We start from the raw sequence: 22,102 nt of genomic DNA, 5'->3' as shown, positions 1-22,102 counted from the left end.
AACAGAAATCTACTTTGTGCTTAAAATCATTATTAATAATTTTCATGATTTTTTTTTTTTAAATTATTAATTTATATATTTATTCATTTCTAAGGCAGCTGAAAAAGAGACCAGAAAGTCATGATAACATTTATTCAAGGCTGGTCATTGTACAACTTTGCAATAAAGATAATTTTCCCCTGAACCCTGTTCTTTTTAAGACACTGTAGAGTTGTATAAGGTCTCTCCAACTTTAATTATACTTGAATACCACCAATAATTCAAGGATGTGCCATCTCTGTACTGCATTGCACACTGGATTTTGAAAGCTGGCTTTCCATATTCATCCACCTATTTATTTTCTTAATTGCAGTAATGGAAATTTACTCCTTAATCTTGATTGTGGAGCTTTTTTATGAAAAATAGCATTTTTGAGGTTATACTGAAATGGTATCATTGAATATCTCAAGTTGAAAGACACCTGTAGGGATCATCAAGCCCATCTCTCTGCTCCTTGCTGGACTATAAAAAAACCAATCCATCTGAGTAAGACAAATAAATTAAAAATGTGGAATCTAGGCACTATATGGAGAGTGCTCTTCTCTCAAAGTATACATTCAGACACTTCCCCAGTGGAAACAGAACTTTAAATATGGGAAAAAGAGAAAAATGTGAAAGTTAACAAATGTTTGTATCTTTTAAGTTCTCATTGAATATACAAGAATATGGCAAAAATACCTCTCTGAAGACTGTTACCTGTCAGCTACATGTGGTTGAAATTAATCAATGGGTAGAACCTTTAAATCCAGAATATCTGGATCCTTTTTCAATGTTGGCAGTAGATTCCATGTGTAGACATAAATAAACCATTCAGCTCTCCAGACTGGTTTGTTCATAGTTTTAAAGCAGAAGTAATAATGTTTTCTTACTCCTAATGAATATTATGAGGGCTGTCTTAGTGTTTGTAAAGTTTCAAGGACATAACTTGATATATACTGAAAAGTTATAACTGAATTTATACCTGGAAAAAAAATCAAGGGTTAAATAATAATAATAATATGTAATTCTGATAACATATTGTGCAGTATCTGATTCTTGTTGTCAAACAAATGTATCTGTCATGATATCCTAAATATACAAACTCAAAATGATATGAGGAATAGAGAGAAATATGAAGGGAAGAAAAATAGAAATACTGAGAGGCGTATTTAGTAGGTCTTTAAAAACTAAAACCATATGGTGTTAGGTCATAGACTGGACATGATGATCTTTTCCAACCTAGTTAATTGTTTGATTCTATGATATTATTTTGATTCTTTATCATACCTTATGATAATTTTATTAAGGACATGGATGTAGCAATTGGAGAAATAAGGAACTGGCTGTAACAGGAGTGTCGCACTTGCGTTGCTGTTATGGAATCAGCAGAAGGAATCCAGATGTTGGGGGAGAGTAATTTTGAATGCTTTATGTACATTTTTAATGGGTTTTTGCAAAAGGGAAGTGACTCTTTGGTAAGATATTGTGGGTAGGATGTCACAGCTGTGGTGGCACAGTGACTTCCTTGGGCAGGAGGGAAATCCTTTCAGTGACTTGCGGTGGGCTCTGCCATTGATTCCAGCCCTGCCAAACCTCTGCACAGCGTTCATGCCCGGATGCTCGAGGCAATACATTCTAACACAAAGCCTTTCCTTTCCCTCTCTGAAAGCTGTGTGTTTTCACCCAGGAGCTGAAGGATCCTCACTGCAGGGACGAGATGGCCGCGGCCCGAGGGGCCCTGAAGAAGAACGCCACCATGTTGTACACGGCCTCGCAGGCCTTCCTCCGCCACCCCGACGTCGCAGCCACCAGGGCCAACAGGGACTACGTCTTCAAACAAGTGCAGGAGGCAATTGCTGGCATCTCCAACGCTGCCCAGGCCACCTCGCCCACCGATGAGAACAAGGGCCACACTGGCATAGGAGAGCTCGCCGCTGCCTTGAATGAGTTTGATGTGAGTGTCAGCAGTGTGTGGAAAATGAGGTGTTTCCCCACACGATCTACAGGGCTTTTAACTAAATTGTTCTTGCACAGGAGTCAAATTCCCCTTTTCATTCGTATCTGTTTCCTCAGACTGCTGAGGCAAAAGGAAGACATCGATTTGTGTTGGTTTTAGTGAGGAATAGTTGTTTGCTGCTAATGGATTGGAATTGCAAGGAGTTATTTGTGCTTATATGCAGTGGCTGGGAAAGTGACAAAAATAAGTTCTTGTTATCCCTAGTGACAAATCTCACTACGTGCTTCTAGGAAATGCAAAGTCTGATTAATCTAGCTGTTCAGTTATATGACCAAGATCTGGGGTTGCTTGAGTGGTAAAATCATGTTTGTCTAGCAAGTCAGGAAGACATGACAAAAAAATGAAGGTGGTGATGGAGCTCAGTGTCCTGGAAACATTAACATTCAACTTGAATCATGAATTATGTTAATCAAAGGCATGGAAAAAGCATCTTTCAAACAGAGTTGATAGCAATCAGTTCAGCTGTGGGCAAAGTGCTGCAGCCTCTTTCAAGCAATAGATACAGTTTTGCTTAAGCAACTTTCCTGACAGCTAATTGTTTAGCTGCTAATTTCATTAGCAGTGATGATTTCTCCCTGTCTCACATGTGAGGATTCTTCTTCAGGCAATGAAGAAAAAGGTTATTGCAGACAGTCTCTGACAATATTTTCATCTTTCATTTTGACTTAAGGCAAAGATTTGTTGAAGTTATTATTGGGGAATGGTGTCCTTTTCACTTTGATTAAGACACAAGGTTACAATCCCAGAAGCTGTCACATGGAATCAGGACCTGCTCAGTCCTGCTGCATTTAGGGCTGGAAGTGGAGGTGTAGTGCAGGTGATTCATCTCACAGTGTGTTGGACGGGGCTTGTCTCCTCCATCTCTTCTTGTGTGGTTTTTCCTGCACAATTACAGGGTTCAGATTTAAGGAATTCCTCAGGGTTTCAGGGCCCTCTCAGCTCGCAGGTGCCTGGTTGGTAAAATCCTGGGAATAATATCCCTGTGTGGTCAGATTCTGCTCTGGCTTTTGTGTGGGACTTTGCACGGTATGGACAGCAAAGGTTTGACAAACAGGGACAAAAAACATGTGACTTCTCAGTCCCAAACTGATGATGCTGCTGCTGCCTTCTGGAAAAAAGGCTGCTGTTCAATGCAAAGAGAGTCGTTGTGCTTAGTGAAAATAAATGTAGTGAAGACTGTGCGAGACACCAGATATTGTCCCCTGGCCTCTATGAGAATATTCATCCTTTTTCCCCTCAGGTAAAGTCTTTTCTACTTTCTGTGATGTTTCAGGAGCCATGCATGTGTGTGGGAGATGTGTAGCCATTGTAGGGTGTTCTGTTCATAATTACATGTGGAAAAACAACAAAACAGCCTTCTTGGGGAATTCTCTTTCTCATTTTAGGAAACTAAATGAAAACTTTGACTTACAAGGATACAGAGACTGAAACAATTGCATTATCCATTCACTGCTTAGCTGTTGGATGAGATTTATTCACATCTAATTTTGCAACAAATATGACATTCCCTAACCTCCAGGGAAAGTGAGAGTTTATAGCTGGTGATGGTGGGATGATTGTGAATTTACCTTGATGTTTTACAAGCAAGAAAACAAGCAATATTACCAGACTAGTGAAATTATGAAATGAGTAAAAAGGTGGTGGAGAAAAAGACCTTGCTTTTTATGTTGGCAGTATATTACTTCAGCAAGGGAAAGGAACGTTGTATTTTCTAATGGAAATAATTTTACAGAATATTTATTTTACAGTTTCAGTCATATTAATTGAGATCAGTTTGTGTTTGGTATGAAGTGCTTACTAAACCCTGCATTATATGCCAAGATGATTCTTCTGTATTTAAAATAAGTTTACAGGTTTTTTCCATAATTTTAAACATTTCTCAGCCTTCATTATTTCAAATTTTGGAATCAGTGTTCTGTGGCTTAACGCTTCAAATAACTGCAGTGTGAATAATTTGAACATTTTCTCAGTCAAAATATCATCACATGGAATACAAATAATTATTCTACCTATTTGAAGCACAGCCATTGTGTTTAACTAGGTCTTTTGATAATTGTCACATTCTGTGTGTTGGGGGATGTGTGTAAAATCACCTGTGAGTTATTAGCAGCAAAGTTTTGAAGATAGTTGTAATTTATTGCTTCTCAGAGATAATTTATGTAGAAATAAGGAGAGCTCACAAATCTGTTCCTTAGATTTTTTCCTTTAAAGTCCTATTTGAAGTTGATTGATGACAAAAGAATGTGTATAATGCCTTGTTGCTCTGTCCTTTAACTTTCATGCTGCTGTTTTAATCTCAGATCATTTAAAAAAGGTAGTCCTGGTTTCATTAGTAATTTATTATTAAAATTCAGCATATATTTTGTGCTCATGAAATATTTCTGAGCTCTTAATGCGAATGGGGATGCACATTTTATTTCCCCCTCATGATGTTTGGCCAAATTTATGGAAGTTGCATGGATAAGTTATTCAAGAACTCTACTGTGAACTCTGAAAAGGCTCTGTTTTAACTCAGGAAATGGTAAGTTTGTTCTGGTCATTGAGGGACTGCTGTGTTGGCACATGTTAAATTTTGGGATGGATTTATCTGGTGTGTCCTCCCCATAGCCCTCATGATGTGTAGCAGAGACAGGACCTACACATCAAACTGGAGAGCGGTGGGGAGGTAGATAAAAAGAGAATGAAATTATTGAGTGAGAAGAAATGCAATGAGAAAGACCAGGAAACCTGAGCTGGGTGAAAGCTGAGGTGAAGATAGATGGCATCGACACTGGTGTGGGTTTGGCAACATCAAAGGGGTAAAAATATATGTGGATGTAAAAATATATATTTATATCTGGAAATAAAGTAAAAAAATAATTTTGTCCAGAGAAGGGAACAGAGCTGGGGAAGGGTCTGGAGCCCCAGGAGGGGCTGAGGGAGCTGGGAAAGGGGCTCAGCCTGGAGAAAAGGAGGCTCAGGGGGCCCTTCTGGCTCTGCACAACTCCCTGCCAGGAGGGGACAGCCGGGGGGGTCAGGCTCTGCTCCCAGGGAACAGGGACAGGAGGAGAGGGAACAGCTCAGGCTGGGCCAGGAGAGGTTCAGATCAGATATTTGGGAAATTTTCTTCACCCAAAGGGTGTCTGGTCCTGGCACAGCTGCCCAGGGCAGTGCTGGAGTCCCTGGGGAATTTAAAAGCCATGGGGATGTGGCACTTGGGGACAGGGGTTATTGGTGGCCTTGGCTGGAGTTGGTCTCGATGATCTGAGAGGGCTTTACCAATCCAAACAATCCTGTGATTCCATGATTGTCTGTGCCACAGCAAGGGCTGCACACAGATTGCTGGGGAACATGTTCTCCATGAGGGAATAGAGAGGAGGCAGTGACAGGCAAAAATAGGATTTACTGGGCACTTGGGATCTCTGGCGAGTGGGAGGTGCCTCCTCTCAGAATATGGGCTGGGGTTACAGTTCCTGAGTCCCGAGGAGGGTAGCTGTGTCAGTGGGATGTGCTGACAACACTTCAGAAGTTCTAATCACAGTGGATATTCAGATTCTAAGGGTTTCAGGCTGGGTAACCTACAGTGCTTTACATTTTAAGCAATTCTAAATAATTTCCTTTAGATTGGGATATGAAAAATGCGGATTATCATTCTTGTACAGTGCTGGGAGGGTGGGTGTAATGGTGTTGTAAATATGAAGCTGTTTACTATGCATGCACCATAACTCCATAGAAAGGATTATTCTTGTGTTTGAAGCAAGGCTTGAATTATCAGCAATAAAATTAAATTGAATTTATAAATCCTTTGACTTAGAGAGAGGAGAAGATATCTAAAGCAAAAAGGGACCAAACCCCCTTTTCTCCACTGATGCCAAAAGCAAATATCTGTTGTTTTCTGAATTGCTCCAGAAAGAATTGATGAGATGGCTTAGCTGACTTTTCTCCCTGCCTTTTGTGTTTGTGTGTGCAAGTTCTGCCTCTAGCAATGCAATAAAATGATATTTTATTTGCTAAAAGAAATATATAGTGCTTAGCTTTAATATATGTTAATCCAAACAGGCAAGCCCTATAGCTGATATTGTTTTAGCTGATGTTTTATCATTTATCTTTTTTAATATTTGATTATTTTTCTGTATTGCACAGGGTGGGACTCTTGGTGTTGTCCTGGGAAGGGCCTGGAGTTGGACTGGTTGATCCTTGTGGGTCCCTTCCAACTCAGGCATGATTGTATGATTTGGTATGGTTCAGAATTGAATGAGGTGGTTAAAATGATTTTTAGTACTTGAGGTATTTATGCATTTGGGGTAGGTCCCAGGGTACTGAAATTGTACTATTTTTTGTCATGAGCAGCATTTGAACTGAGAAATTACAGGCAGAGTAACTCAATTTTTAATGAATTTTAGAACAGAACAAGTCAACTATTTGGGAGATGACTACATTTGATGAGAAAGAAAGTGTCTGGTGACACTGGTCACTGTCCTCCAGGCTGTTAAATGCAGCTCATAATTAATAAATGGGCTATCATAACATATTTTGTGAAAACATTCATGCTCCTTTAGGAATATTTTACATGGCTAGAGAATGCAGTGCACCTTAAATGGAGTGAAAGATCTAATAAGTGTGTAATGAGGGGAAAAAATTACAGAGAAACTGAAAAGATGAAGTATCTGGGTATGGCAATAGCAAAGACTGCTTATTTTTTGTAATAAAATTAAGAGCTGTCAAAATGGGGCAGAAACGCAGCAGACAGAAGAAATGCTGTGCCATTAAGAGACTAGCTTTAAAATGTTCCTTTTTGGACAAATAACTGCTAGATGATCTGAAAATGGATTTTTGCAGAACATTTATGGAATTGCAATTTGCTTGTAAATATGTTCTTTAGAGAAGTGATTTGTGATACTGCAGAGAACAGGACAAAATGTGAGCTTTGAAAGAAGAATTGAAATGTGTTTGTTTCACTACTGAAATTCATAAGGAACAATGGCAGAAATATTAGTGCACATCCCACAGCAATTTGAAACCAGACTTGTTGAGCTTGAGTCTCTCTAGCCAAGCAAATGGCAATTTCTGTAAAATAGCAGCTCTATATTGAATTTAACTAAGAATGCACTGGGGAAAGTGCTGCAAATTCAGATAATGTCATGTATGGATTTGGATGAAATGTTGTAGAATCTCAGAATGGTTTGGGTAGGAAGGGACATTAAAGATCATCTCATTCCAACCCTCTGCCATGAGCAAGGACACTTTCCACTAGACCAGGTTGCTCCAAGCCCTGTCCAACCTGTCACTCTCCCTTGTCCTATTACTCCATGCCTTGTCCCCAGCCCCTCTCCAGCTCTCCTGGAGCCTCTTCAGGCCCTGGAAGGGTCTCTGAGGTGTCCCTGGAGCCTTCTCCAGGTGAGCACCCCCAGCTCTCCCAGCCTGGCTCCAGAGCAGACGGGCTCCAGCCCAACTTTTTGGGTCTCATCTGGAATTATTACCTCAAGTCCCCAAATTTCTTGTGTTGGGAGCACCAAAATACAAGTTGGATATTTTGTCCCTGATGCAGCTGAAGTGGCTTTTACACTGCAATTGTGTCAAGCCAACCATTTCCTGTGTGAAGGCAGCCAGGCTGTGCCTCAATGGTTCTAAAACTTATATGAAATAGTGAGATACTTTGGCACTTTCTGCACTCCTCAGATCTCCCCTGAGTGGAGAAACTGGTCATGCTTTGCATATTAAGAAAATAATAACCAACAGCAAAATGTTGCATTTTACTCTAAACCCAAAAGTTTCACCTGCTTGCAGAGCTGTGTGTTTGAAGTTGCTGAACTGATGTCTCAAATAAGAAAGAATCAGAGTAAATTTTTGGGGTCCTGATGATGCTAAGGGGGGCAAACAAGCTTTTCCTTTCAGTTATTGCTGCCATTTCCCATTACAACCCCTTCTGTGTATTTTTTATTATTTTTTATTGTTTATATATTACTATGAGCAGGCTCAGCTCCAGAGTACAAGGTATAGCACTGGAAGTGTCAGGATTTTGGTAGTAAAGGCATGGCAAAAATGTGATCTCTGTAAAGGGGAGCACCCTGGGTGCCTGTGTATCAGGCTCTCATTGCCTTCATTCCCCTTTAGCAGTGGGAATGGTGCAGCTGAGCTGTATTTGCTGTATAGGAGCACCATCTAGTGGACTTCTGGTTTATTTTTCATGTCTATAAATTTTATTTTTTTCCCCCTGAAATGCTCTTGTATAGTAAAGCAGTATCATGGAAGGATTTAGCAATCAAAATTACTTGTTGGAGTTTAACCACAGCACTTTTCTGCCACTTCTTTTGGTGGTAGAAAGAGTCTTTTGCCAGCACAGCAACTGCTGCCTGTGCTTCCCTATCATAATACATGTAACCTGTATGTAGCAGGCCAGGTTACTTGCAAAGGAATTTTTGTAATGAACCCTCAAACACAAATTTAGACATAGTTTTTAGTTAGACATACTAAAAACACAGAAGAGAAACACATTTTAAAAACCTAATTATCACTTCTATAAGGAAATGTGTTTTCTGCAGCAGCACAGTTATTGCATTATTATTCAAATTATTGCAGGTTTCTTATTTTCTTGTTAATGTAAGTATGAATATCTGAAGTGTTAAATCAAAAACATACTGAACTTTCTTTCAGGTTACATATAATAGCTCAAAAAGAGCACTAAGTGAAATGTTCTAATTAGACTACACTTGCTACTATTTTCCCTGTGTTTATTTAGCACCTCTGAGATGCCTCTGCAGCTTAGGTATGTGAGAAGTGAACACCACCACTATTTCAGGGAAGCAGCATCTCCATTTACACTTGGAGAGCAGTCAGGAGAGGGGGCTGGGAAGGTGGGGGCTGTTGTTTCTGCTCAAGGTTGTGCACTTGTGCCTGAGTGTGATGCTCGTGAAGCTGCTGTGGATGCATCTGGCCTGGTGTGCCAGAGGGAAGGGTCAGAGAGTCACAGCATCGTTTGGGTTGAAAAGGAGCTTAAAGACCATCTTGTTCCAGCCCCTGCCATGGGCAGGGACACCTCCCACTATCCCAGGTTGCTCCAAGTCCTGTCCAACCTGGCCTTGGACACTTCCAGGGATCCAGGGGCAGCCACCAACAACCTCACAGTAAAGAATTTCTCCCCAATGTCCTGTCGCACTGTATTAGGAATGGCGATGGTGACAACACAGACTCTCTAGCTTTAGTTGCAAAAGAGAGCCAGTTTTATTCTTCCAGATCTTCTTTTATAGACAGTTCTGAGAAAGTCCAAAAAGGTAAAGCTTTCATTGGCCATCAAACCAACACATCACATCACTGGACATTTGGGAACAGCATCCCTTGACTGTTTCTTGCAAGTAACCAACAAGGAACAAACAACACCTGCAAAGGTTGTTTTCCTTCTCTAAGGATTGTTTGGACTCCTCCTTATGATTTCCCAGTCCAGAGTGAAAAGGTCATGTGCTTGATTTTCCCACAGGCTCAATCTAATGCCTGAAGCCTAAAAGTCTCTTATTTGACCACTGTCAGTTCCCACAATATCCCATCTAACCCTGCCTCTGGCAGCTGTTCCCCCTGTCCTGTCACTCCATGCCCTTGTCCAAAGTCCCTCTCCAGCTCTCTTGGAGCCCCTGTGAATTATTTCTGTGTTGTTTCATCACTCCAGAGCAGCTCATTGGAAGCTGCAGTGTAGCACTGCACTGTCACACTCTTCCAGCTCTATGGTGTGTGTCTGTAACACAGCACTGTGGCAGGTAGGAACATTTGATTTATTGCTGAACAGGACATCAACAGCCTTGTTAGCATCGCAGGAGACACGGACAAAGGTGCAAAAACAAAACCTGCGAGCACACAGCATTTGTTTTCATAGTAGTGCAGGCACTTCTGACAAAGAGATACATCAAACACTCTTATTTATACAGTCCTGTCTCTAAGTTACTCAGAAAAACTGAGTTCCTCAGTGTATCATGTGCTGACTTCTACACAAAGGCAGTTTTTCCTGCTGTCTTGTGGTTGTGGCATCGTTTATCTAAAATATCTATCACACTTTGCAGTGGCATTTACCTCGAAAATTGGATTTTCCTTGTGCTAAGGGCAGCTGTGTATTCACTGTCTCAGGAAGTCTTAAAAAGCCCTGTGGATGTGGCACATGGGGACACGATTTGGTGGTGGACATGATGGTGGTGGGTTTATGGTTTGGCTTGAGGAGGTCTTTTCCAACCTTAACCATTCTGTGGTTCTGAATCATTAAGAACCACGTAAGGAAATGGTCTCTGCCCTGAAAGTTTCACATTCTAAATAGATGACTTAAAATGTGTTTAACAAGCAAACAAGGCAGAGGTTCTGAAGAAGCTGCTGAGATTTCCTGAAGACTCTATGTAGACAAACCAGGGGATGAGCAGATTTTTCATGGGCAATAAGGCAATTGCACATAACAATGAAGTAATTTAATTGGAAAATGCAGGCAATGATCAGGTAATTCTAGTTGTTTTGGATTTCTAAAATTATTTTAAATTATTAATGTAATGTTTGGCTTTTGCTTTGCATTATATTTCTAAAAAGGACTGTAAGGGTTTTTTTGTTATAGTTGAAAATGAGATTCTAATGCAGATAAATGTCACAAAGTTTCAATAATGATTTTCTCTCTGATCATACAATCCATTTATGTAAGGTATATGGCTATTTCCAGTATTTTGATTTGAAGTATGAATACTTTTTCCACTATTTTAGATTTCTGAAGTTGTGTCCTCTAGTTTAGTAGTGTGTGAGATAGTTTATTGCCTTCTGAACAAGCAGTAATTAGTATGAAGAGTTTTTTTCAGAAGTCTTTAATATTTATTAAAACATGGCAACTTCTCTGTAAACACACCTTGATATAATTTAAGGAAAAAGAAGAGTTGAAGAGAAGACAGCTATATTTAAAGAAGATTTTATCACAACTTTTGTCAGTTTTCAAACAAGTCTTCAATTATATTAAAATTAATTTTCTTGGATTTTGTTTCAGCAACTGTAGGCAAAAATGATGTGTGTTTACAGTAATCTGAACATTTATAAAGAGGTTTGAAACACTTAATTATAAGGACTGAATTATGGTATCAGTCCTTGATTTATGGTTCCAATGTTAGTTAACTAATTAGAAATGTAAAGTGTTCCAGTTCATTTACATTCATTGCTCATTAACTGGCTTTTAAGAACTGACAGGAAATTGCAACTTTTAAAGAAATTTATTTAGCCAGATATCCTGCCAACTATTTTTTATTTCTTTCCAAGAAGACATTATTTCCTTGATAATATATGTGTAAGAGTTTTATAGGTGTCAATAGCGTAGTCTGAAATTGAATTTTGGCACCAAATTAACTTTGAAGAGGAGTAATAACTTTTGTAAGCAAAAAATTGTCTTTCTTTGGTAACTGAACATCAGGAGCTGTCATGGAGCTGGTTCTCATCCCGAGTCCCCTTTTTCCTAAAACTCCAAAACCTGTTTTCCTTGTGACATATTTGAGAAGGAGTTTAAAATTAACACCTATAGACTATCATTTATTTATAACCACCCATCATAAAGTAACTGCATCATTATTTGTTGTATTTGAAGCAAAACTGATGTTCATGGTGTTGGGATGAGGTACAACTGGCACAAGGTGATTCTGAGAAAATTCTGGATATTGGGAAGGAAAAAATCACCCATGAAAGTGATCAGGCACTCAAACAGTAGGCACAGGAGTTTGGAAAATCTCCAAGGATGGAATTCTCATCTTTAGTGGATGAAGCCTTGAGCAACCTGGCTTGATGTTAAAGTTGACTGTGTTTTAAGGAGGTGTTTAAAATACAACCTTCAGGAGTTCATTCCAACCTAAATTACTCTGTAATCCTGAATTGTCATTAACAGATATCTCAAACAAATACTTAATAGTATTTAAGCCTAAAAAAAATTACAAGCAAAAGGTTTTATAGGGTATGAATGGAAAATTATCGAGTACAACTGAGCGACTTTTATTTTTCATGAGCTAAGTTTTTGATCATCATAAAGATTTCTCCTTATTTAGAAATAAACCATAATATATTCACTTTTTTACAGTTCAAAGTGAGGGAAGCTGGCTTGGGTTAATTATACACCCTCTGCGCTACACAATTTATTATTTAAAATCTGAATGGTATTTGTATGTGGTCTGTAAAGGAATTCCTGAATTTATTCATGGAGTACAAGCAGAGTTTCACATCTGCTTGTGAAAACAGTGAGTTGGGTTTCAGTGATCAGAGGTACTGGTGATATTTAATCTGTAAATTGTTCACCTTCAGGGCTTGAAAAGGATGGAAGCATGCACAGAATCCCAGATGGGTCAGGCTGGAAGGGAGCACAGTGGGTCACTGGTGCCACCTCCCTGCTCAGGCAGGGCCATCCAGAGCACAGGGCTCAGGGCTGTGTCCAGCCAGCTCTGGAATATCCCCAGGGAGGAGACTCCACAGCCTCTCTGGACAATCTGTCCAGTGCTTGGGCACTGCACAGTGAAGAAGTTCTGCCTCATGTGCAGGTGGAACTCCCTGGGCTCAGCCCCTGCCCGTGGCTCTGGTGCCATTGCTGGGCCTGGAGCAGAACCTGGGCCCTGCTCTGCCCCTCCTGCACCCAGGGACAGCCAGGGACAGCCAGGGACACCCAGGGACAGCCAGGGACATCCAGGGACAGCCAGGGACACCCAGGAACATCCAGGGACACACAGGGATACCCAGGGACATCCAGGGCTGAGGGCCCCTCTCAGCTGGGGCTCCTCTCCAGGCTGAACAGCCCCAGCTCCTTCAGCATTTCCTCAACAGTGATGCTCCAGATCCTTGACCAATTTCAGAGCTTCTGCCGGACTTGCTTCATGAGCTCCATGTCTCCTGTCATGAGGAGCTGAGAACTGCACACTGTTCTCCAAATGTGGCCTCACAGGGCTGAGCAGAGGGGCAGGATCCTCTCCCTGCACTGCTGGAAATGCTCTGCCTAAAGCCCCCCAGGATCCCATTGGTGTTCTTGGCTACCGGGATGCACTCCTGGCTCAGGGACAGCTCCTTGTCCACCAGGATGCCCAGGTTCTCCTCCCCAGAGCTGCTCCATCAGGTCACCCCCAGCCTGTGCAGGAGCCTGGGGTTATTCTTCCCCAGGTGCAGGACCTTGCATTTGCATATGCAAATAGATATGCACATACATATTTCCATATTCCAGGCAGGTTCTTGGGTCTCACAGAGGACTTGAGTGCAGGGTCTTCAAATCTAAGGAGAAAGATGTGATTTGTGACTTGCTGAGAGATGTGAGATCTCTTGGAAAGTTGCTGTGTAGGCAGAGAACCTTACACCTATGGCTCTGAGGAAGAGGAGGAAAAGGGAGGCATTTCTGGAAAGATTGGTTAGGAATTTGAAACAAACAGCTATTTTTTTCAATATTGTTTTCTTGTTAATTTCATAATTTGCTTATAGAATTCATTTGGTGCAATTGTAATCTTGCTACTGCCACGTGAAATATGAGGTTTTGAAAATTAATTTGTACAGCTGATTTCTGAAAATCCCAAGCATTACCCTTTGGCTCAAAAGGCCCATTACATAAATATTCACAGGCCTAACTCTTGGAGAAGTAATTTTTAATTTAGGTGCTTGTAAAACTGCTCTGCTTACTGCTGTGAAACACAGACCCCAGAAGATACATGTGAGACATTATTTCACATTCTGGCTAATGCAGCATTTTTTTCTGCCAAGTCAGCAGTTCCTGGAGTTGGAACAATATGTTATCTGGTTAAAATTCTTCTATTTGTCCTTTTATTAAATAATGGATTTTCATAAATTCCTTGTGTTTATTGCTGTTTAACTGCTGAGGATTCAGGAAAGTTACAGATTTCTCAGGAGTTCCTTTCTCCGTATAGTAATGAGAGTTATGCAGTCTGTGTGTAACTTGGAAGTTTTACTGAGAAATCAGATCTTTTCTAAGAGCTTTGTCCTGCTGCAATTAAGAAAATGTTCAAGTGGAGTCTGTCTTTAGCTTCGAATAAATTCATTTGAGCATTTTCTGATTAATAACAAACACATGCAATTTTCAGTGCTAAAGGAGCATGTTGTTTATGTGTCATAATCCTAAATTCTAATGCACATTTTGATACACTGTGTTGGTTTTGTTGTTTTTGTTGTTTTTTTTTTTTGTAAATTACTTGTATCATTTGGCTTGCACTTGCTGATTGCTCTTGGATATTGAAAGAAATAGACTAATCATAAAGTTATCAGAATATTGTGAAAATTAAAATGGTTCATTAACAAACCTTGTGTGCTTTAAAATAGGTGTCATTATTAGAAATCAGAATGCTTTTACATTTTCCATTCCTATTTAATGATTATTATTTTTTTAAAGCTCAAATAACAAGTGCACATCTTATGGAGCATTTTTAGTCCATATGCAATTAGGAGATTTCTTTGCATGATTTCAACAAAAGGTTCGTGAATTACATGGTGTTGTAAATGTGCCCAAGATTGGGAGCAGGTGATTATTGCTTTTGTATTTCTTACCTTGAACTGCAAAAGGAGAAAATCAGGTCAAAATATAATCCATCCCTGTCTCAAAAGTCATAACTTTACATGAAATTTTCCAGTGAGAAGAGTAGAATCAATGTGGTTTAAACCTATTTGATATTTGGTAATAAGTTTGATAGATACAGTACACAAGTGTTTAGCAGTGATCATAATTTAGGAATTAACCTTTCTTAGAAAAGTCTTTGAAAATCAATTCTTTTTCTAGTAGAAGATATAGTTTACTATCCAGTAGATTATTTGACAAACTGAAGATGTTTTCAGATTGTCTTAATGTAGTGCTCCCTTTTCAGTTAACTAATCCAGCACTTTTTTCCTGACTAAAAACCAAAAAAGCTGTTAAAAGATCCTCTACAGAATAGAAATCAGAGATTTTGTATTTTTGTGTAAGACATTATCTAGTAATGATTTCCTTGCAGTCTTAATTTCCTTATTTTTTAAAAAATTCATGAAATATTGAGGTAATATAGTAACATTTCAACAGTGTTGTCTGCTTATAAAAATAATCAAAATGAAATTATTATTGGAGAACATCCTACTCTATCTTTGGGAATAAAAAACTTAGATCTGAATAAAAATGTCTTGAAGAGCCAAGAAACGTTCAGAATATTTGTGAAAGAATAATACTGGTTTAGCACTGTGGAATGGTTTGGGTTGGAAGGAACTATAAAGATCAATTTGTTCCAGGCCCCATGGGCAAGGGCAGTTTCCACTATCGTGGATTCCTTCAATCCTTGTCCAACCTGGCTTTGAGACTTCCAGGGATCCAGGGGCAGCCACAGCTGCTCTGGGTATCAAGGTGAATTTTTATATATATACACACACATATACACATATTTATTGAATATTTACTTTGTCAGGAATTTGGTAGATAATTGCTCCAATAAAATTTTGATATCCTTGCACTCCCTTCCAACCTGGTATTCTATGATAAATTAATTATAAGAAAAACTAAATAAACCTCTCCAAAGGCACTGAAAATGCCGAAGACCCACGACCACTGACCACTTTCCCGTTTTCCTTGCAGAACAAGATCATCCTGGACCCGATGACATTCAGCGAGGCGCGGTTCCGGCCGTCCCTGGAGGAGCGGCTGGAGAGCATCATCAGCGGGGCAGCGCTCATGGCCGACTCCTCGTGCACGCGCGACGACCGGCGCGAGCGCATCGTGGCCGAGTGCAACGCCGTGCGCCAGGCCCTGCAGGACCTGCTCTCCGAGTACATGAACAACGTAAGTCACGACCTCAGCCTCCCTGAGGCCGCAGCTGCTTTAATGTATCTCAAAAGTAGCAATGCCGCTTTGTGCCCAGCGTAGGGGTGGTGCCGTTTGAGTTGTTGAACGTTTGAATACGTTGAAATCATTTGGCGGGAGTTGGGTACCATCAGAAGCTCAGGGGGGTGGTGTTGTACCTGCCACATTCATGGCCACTTTCATGCCATGAATTTGGCATGAAAGGTTGTTCTTATGTAATAGCTAGCAATTCCTTTGGAAGTGGAATAATTTTAAAATGAAAACACTGGTGAGTAATCTAAATGCAAAATGGCCCAAGAATTTTTTTCTCATTGAAGATGAATATGGGTAATTTTCAGCATGCTTCACCCTGTGAGTTGGCCATTGTGTTTGATTTGTAGGATGTTACCTATAGATATTCATAAGAGGTTGACTTTTTGGTGTGTGGGTTAAACCACTGAAGGTTTCACTTTCTGGTGGAGCTATGAAATAATCAGTTGCCATGAAAGCAGTGAGTTCAGCACTAGAGCTGTTCACACAATCTCAAAAACAATTCTCTGGGTAGGGTTTCCAGAGGTGTTGAATTGTTCAATGGGGTGTGAACTGGCGGTGCATTACCTTTGTTCTGCACAGCCTGTCCCAGAAAATTCTCTCCACCCAACGCTGTGTATTAAAACTCAGATGTTCTTCTGCCTTGTCCTTTTGAGGATATGGGAAAAAACACCAAAGCTACATCAACCTGTTTTAAAGTTAAAATATTTGCCAAGAGTATCCAACTGAGCATCCTCTACTTTGCTGTTTCTTGTCTTTGGTTGCTCCCAAAGCATCAGATGACGCATTTTTATCTCATTTTGCTGGAATCATCAAATTAATGCTGAAGAGAGTGTTCGGGGATAGACCTTTAACTTTCATTGGTACTGTTATAATTGGTAGAGTGATGCAATTCAGTATCACAGTGCAAACTTCAGTCCTTTAGTCACTTCATTTTACAGTTCAGACTTAAATGTTGCTTTTCAAACATATTGTTCTGTGTAATAGAATAGCAGTTTGACTGTATTGAAAAGCATTATTCGCTTCTTAGTTTTTCTGATGTGATGGTTAACAGGTTCTTGTGGAAGTTTGACTGAACGTGAAGTTTTGCTGATGTGTTATGGGTTAAAAGTTATAAAAGAGAACATTAAATACCAGGTGATGAGAGGCTGTGGTGGAAAATAACTTTCTGGGTTTCTTCCTATAAAATGTTGCTTTGTAGAAGCAATACTGGTGCAATCCTTAAAGGTCTTTTGAAGAAACTTTGAGAGCTGATAAATGGTGGCTTCTTATTTTATTGTGGTGCCTCTTTTTCAGTACACAGAGTTTTGGTAACGATGCAATTTACCCCTAGACCAGAAACATTCTTATTTTATTTCTGACTGCATTTACAGAGGGAGGAGAATTTTAAATTCCTGCAGGCATTTATGACCACACTGAAGGTTGCTAATATAGTTTCATCATTTTTACTTAAACACATAATGGTATGAGCAGCTGCTTTTATGGTTTCTACAGTATGGTTTTTGAAACAGTCCTTTCTTTTTCCTTTTTTGTGTCCTTCCTAGTCAGAGTTGCACAACCCCTGAAATTTATTTATTTTTCTGCTTTATACTGAAATGTAGTCAACTTAAGTAAGATTTTTTTTATACCTATTGAGTAAACATTATAAAAACTGAACTTAAATTATATTTTAACAGCTCTCGTACGGTAGAATTTGACAACGATAATTTTCAAACTGATATTAGCAGCTACAAGGGATGGGATTAAGATTACATATTACTATGCCTAAATTTAGGTTTTCTGTTCATAGGGACAGGTAAAGGAAGGGGTGTCAATTCAGTTCTTTACGGTGGATGCCATTTTAAGTTGCCAGGTTAAAAAATTCCAATGCTTGTGTGAGCATTAACTCCTAAATCTGCCCCTCCAAGGCATTTGAATCCTCCATGGGTCAGCCTGTAGCTGCCAGCCCCACTTCCATGTCACGTGTGCTCTAAGAAATGAAAAATTGCCAGACTCCTTCCTTCATTAAATCATTTGAGCCTCTGTTGCTTATGCTCCAGTTATAATTGTCAGGGACCAGATCAATACTGGAGATCAGATCAATACTGCCAAGAGAGCCTGAGGAGCCATTGAGATGACAACTGTTATCATCTAATATGGGCAGGGGGCTAAGTTAAATATCTCTATAGACTTCTCTAATATATTAATTAAGTCCCCATAGCCAGGACAGAAGATCAGATCCTGAGCTTGTAGGCAGCTCCTGTTACCTAAGGATTGAATTTCATCCATTCTGCCCTGGCAGAATTTGCTTTGGTACTGAACCTATTTCCTTGAAACCCGTGGATCGATTTTCTTGGGCTCTCAGTAATTCTGAGCATGTTCAGTATAACAAAAGATCTCATTTGGAAAGTGTTTTAAAGCTTTAATGAGTTTCAAAAGCATAAAAGTGAATGGCACACACCAAACATGACACAGTCCTAAATCTGATCAAGGTTGATTTTGCAAAGATAAACACCTTCTGCCTGTGTGGCTATAAACCACTGCAATCCTGCTCTTGCTTTAGAGATTGTTTTGAAGGTTTCTTCTGTTTGATAATAGCTGAAAAATGATGATGTTTTGGAGATGATGAGTATTGATGGAATGTGCATACAGCAAAGTAAATACTTTGTGGTGATATTTAAAGGATGCAGATGAGGAAGGGCAAGGTGTTGGCAATGTGCTGTTCAGTCCTTCTCCAGCTTTAAAATAATTTAAAATCCTTAATCTACTTCTATGATTTGGCCTCAGAGGGGTGTTCCTTGCAAAACTTCAAGAACTGAAGTTAAGGGCTATGAGCTGTAGAAAAAGTAGATACTTTCAAAATTTTGGCATCCAAAGAAAAAATTATAAAAAAAAATTGGTAGAAAGAAGTATAGGGGAGATTTCTACTTAGGTAAGTAAAAATTGTGCTGCTTCTAGAGTTGGATTATTTACTGTTATAAAAGATGTGTTGTGGTTTCAGCTTCCTCCTCCTTAGATAAATGTTGATTTACTCCATTTCCTACCTGTCAAAAAATATTTTTAATTAGTCCCTAGGCTTTTTACTAGTTCTATGGATAATTATATATTTGTATAGCTACTGCATTGACCAGAGTTTCACAGTACCTAAACCCTCTACAAGGGAGATCCCTGGGAATTCTCTGCAAGAACTTCTTTGGAGATGAGATGAGATGAAAACTGTTTCATTCCTCTTTGTCTATCCAGAAATATGCATATTCTTCATTTGCTCTATTGGTAACTTCGACAAAATCTTTTCCCAGTATGATATCTATTATTCTCATGACCTTATCTGACCTTCAGAATGTATTACTTCTGGGAAGAAAAGGCAAGAAAGTTCTCAGTCTTCTGTGTTGTAAAAATTTTTTGGCAAGGTCTTTGAGAAAATTGATAGGGTGTTTTTCAGCTTCTTATGTATATGTGATAAATCCCGTAATTTATTTCAAAATAAAATTATATTTCTAGATTTCTGTCCTACAGAGAAGACCTAAATGCAGCTCCACAGAAGCTGTTAATGCAATTGTTTTCCATTTGTCTAAATGAAAGCTTTATTTAATGGATGGTTAGCTCTGATTGGGGTCTAGTTTCCTGCTGGTTTTCTCTCCTGGATCCTTCATGATTTACATTGCAGGCTGTCAGGGAGCAAAAATACCAGGAACCTGGGAGTTCCAGCTCTTAAACTCCTGGGTCAGAAATGTGATGCCAAACTCAACCCAGTGCTGGGCACCCTTTCTAGCAAGACTCAGGGTGCTGCTGGGTTGATGTCTGATTAACATAAGAAAGGGAGGAAATTATATCTTTAGAAAAATACACATAGAAAAGGATTCTTTCAATTCCCTCTGTCGTCATCAGATTCAGTGCCAGAAACAGACTGAATGTTGTGTTGCTGGGGTGTATCAATGATAAATTTGGAAAGCAGTTGACAAGTGAGTAAGCTGTGAGTGTTAAAGACCTCTGTAATCACTCCAGTACTGGCTTGGCATTAATTCAAATCTGCATTTGAAAAGGCATTTCCCAGCTGGTTCAAATATGACTTTCTCCTCTAAAGCCTTTGGGCTCATTATTAAGCCAACGTGCCTTGCTTTCCCTTTTATCCAATGTTCCTGCTCCCACTCCCTGCTGACATTTCAGAGGAGCTTGTTTGGTTTATGTTTTGTTTTGTTGGTTTTTTTTAATTATAATTGGTTTTTGGGACAGATAATATTTCTGTGTGTCTGCTGAGTGGTATGATCAGTCCTTAATGGAGTCTTGTATTACTACTGATGATTTAATGTTTAGATGTGAGGATCACATCTGAGTACTGAGACAGATTTCCCAGAGAGGTTGTGGAATGTCCCTCACTGAAAATATTCCAGACCCATCTGGATGCAATCCTGTGGAATGTGCTCTAGGAAGACCCTACTTTACCATGGGGGTAATGTTGCTTAATGTTTGCTTTTTGAAATCTTATTCTCTAAAGTTACTACCTGCCCCTGATACCTGCTCACTCCTGAGTTGCTATAGGCTCTAATTCCTGTTTCCTATAGAGAAGAAAATGTCATTTCTTGAAATGACAAAATAGCAGAAAAACAAATGAGAAAGCACAAGCCTGCTGGCAGCTTCTCTTCACAAATATATCAGTAAAAAATTGGAATAGCTCAAAGGAAAAACAGAGTGCTGCAATACATGAAGAGGAAATGTCCTTAGCAGACAGCTGGTTATTGTGCTTGATTGGAGAACAAAAAACACGATAGCAACTGAAAAATCTATAAACTCTCAAGATACTTCCAGCTGTCAGATTTAACAGCTTCATCGGAATTCATATTTAAGATAAGCAATAATTGGTGTGTACATTTCAGCTCTGGAGCTGACTTGCCTAAGGTTAATCTGGGTGACAGTGAGCAGTAAATTACAGTTATGAGACAGAGGAATGTCCAGAGCTGTCCTGAGATGAGGAACTGGGGATGAGTGACAAGAGATTGAGTGCTGGAGCAGCAGCATCGACTGATTCAGGCATGACTGGCACAGCAGGGCAGTTTTTCCATCAGTACCATCGTCAAATTCCTGGCTGGCTGAATAATTTTTAGAGGACAGTAGCTTGTTTAAAGCTTTCCACTGTGTTTCAAGCTGGAGATGAGCTATTTTACTATTCACCTGGCTCTTTCAGAGCAGTTTTGTCTTTGTGTACTTGAAAGAAACAAGTAGAAACACAGTAGCTATTGTTGGAGGAATAGGATGTGTTCCCAAATATTGTATGCATTGATTCTTGGTCAGTTGAAGATTTTTGCACTTATGGATCCCTCCTGAGTGACTTGACTGCTCAAGACTGTACACAAATCACTGTCCAAGTATGCAACCTGCAGTGTGACTTCAGACACCTTTTCAGGAACCTTCTGTCTCTTCTATTTTGATGATGTCAGGACCTCATCCTAAGTCACGTCCATTATTTTTCAGTAGATTTACAGAAGTGCTGCATCATTTACAATTGCACAAGTTAGTTCTGATTTATTTATTCATTCCCAAATTTCCTGGTTTTGTAATTGTATATTTAGAATTTCCTGTGTTTTTCTTATCAGATCCAGAGAACCACACTGGTGTTTACAATCAGAATTAAATAAAAACACTCAGAGAAAATGAAGCTTCATGGCTTGGAAATGACAAACATCCGAAAAAATTGTCCTGGCTTCAGGTTCTGGTGATTGCAGGTTTACACATCCCTGTTGGGATGAGTAGATTTTTAAATTTACTGAAGTAATTTGCTCTTTACAATTACCTGTTACAATCCACTATAAAAGGGGAGGGCAGCCCAAGTTGTTATTAATAAATCCCTTGGGGTGGATTAGAGTGCAAGGACTGTCAATGAGGTTTTTTTTGTAAATATACACTTGTAGGGTTTATTGTAGAATAATTTGGTTTTTGGGATAAAACAGAGAAGTAGGCATTTTGGTTGTTATCTTTAGTAATATGACAATATAAAAGCATAAAATTCACTTAAGAAAATGTGTAATAAAGAGAAAGAAAGGATAAGAGTAAAAATATATCAACACCCAGAGGCTTCATGATACGACTTGGTGGTTGCAATTTTAATAGCAGTTGGTCAAAATGATGGTCACAGACTGCACCCACCAGGTGGTGGAAGAAACTCCTAAAACACCACCTCTGTTGGGTTTATGTTGCCTCAGGTTCTTGTCAGAGCTCTCATGTAACTGGGATTTTCTCCTCTGAAGCTCCTGGGGCAGGGAGCTTCAGCTGGGTGGTGGAATATTGTGGGT

General features: G+C 39.5%; 1 protein-coding gene across 2 annotated transcripts in view; it reads left to right on the top strand.

The window, feature by feature from the left end:
* The window catches only part of CTNNA2 (catenin alpha 2), a 405,963-nt gene that overhangs the window by 59,499 nt on the left and 324,362 nt on the right, over positions 1 to 22,102 (top strand). For both annotated transcript variants that reach the window (XM_015624690.1, XM_015624688.1), the window contains exons 5-6: positions 1,706 to 1,972; positions 15,582 to 15,785. In XM_015624690.1, coding sequence (XP_015480176.1) covers positions 1,706 to 1,972; positions 15,582 to 15,785 — 471 coding nt within the window. The remainder of the gene's footprint in view (positions 1 to 1,705; positions 1,973 to 15,581; positions 15,786 to 22,102) is intronic.

The sequence above is a fragment of the Parus major genome, chromosome 4 (genome assembly GCF_001522545.3).
Source record: "Parus major isolate Abel chromosome 4, Parus_major1.1, whole genome shotgun sequence".
In the NCBI taxonomy this organism is placed as follows: domain Eukaryota; kingdom Metazoa; phylum Chordata; class Aves; order Passeriformes; family Paridae; genus Parus; species Parus major.
Note: the sequence above shows the minus strand (reverse complement) of the source record. Positions and strands in the feature narration are given on the sequence as shown.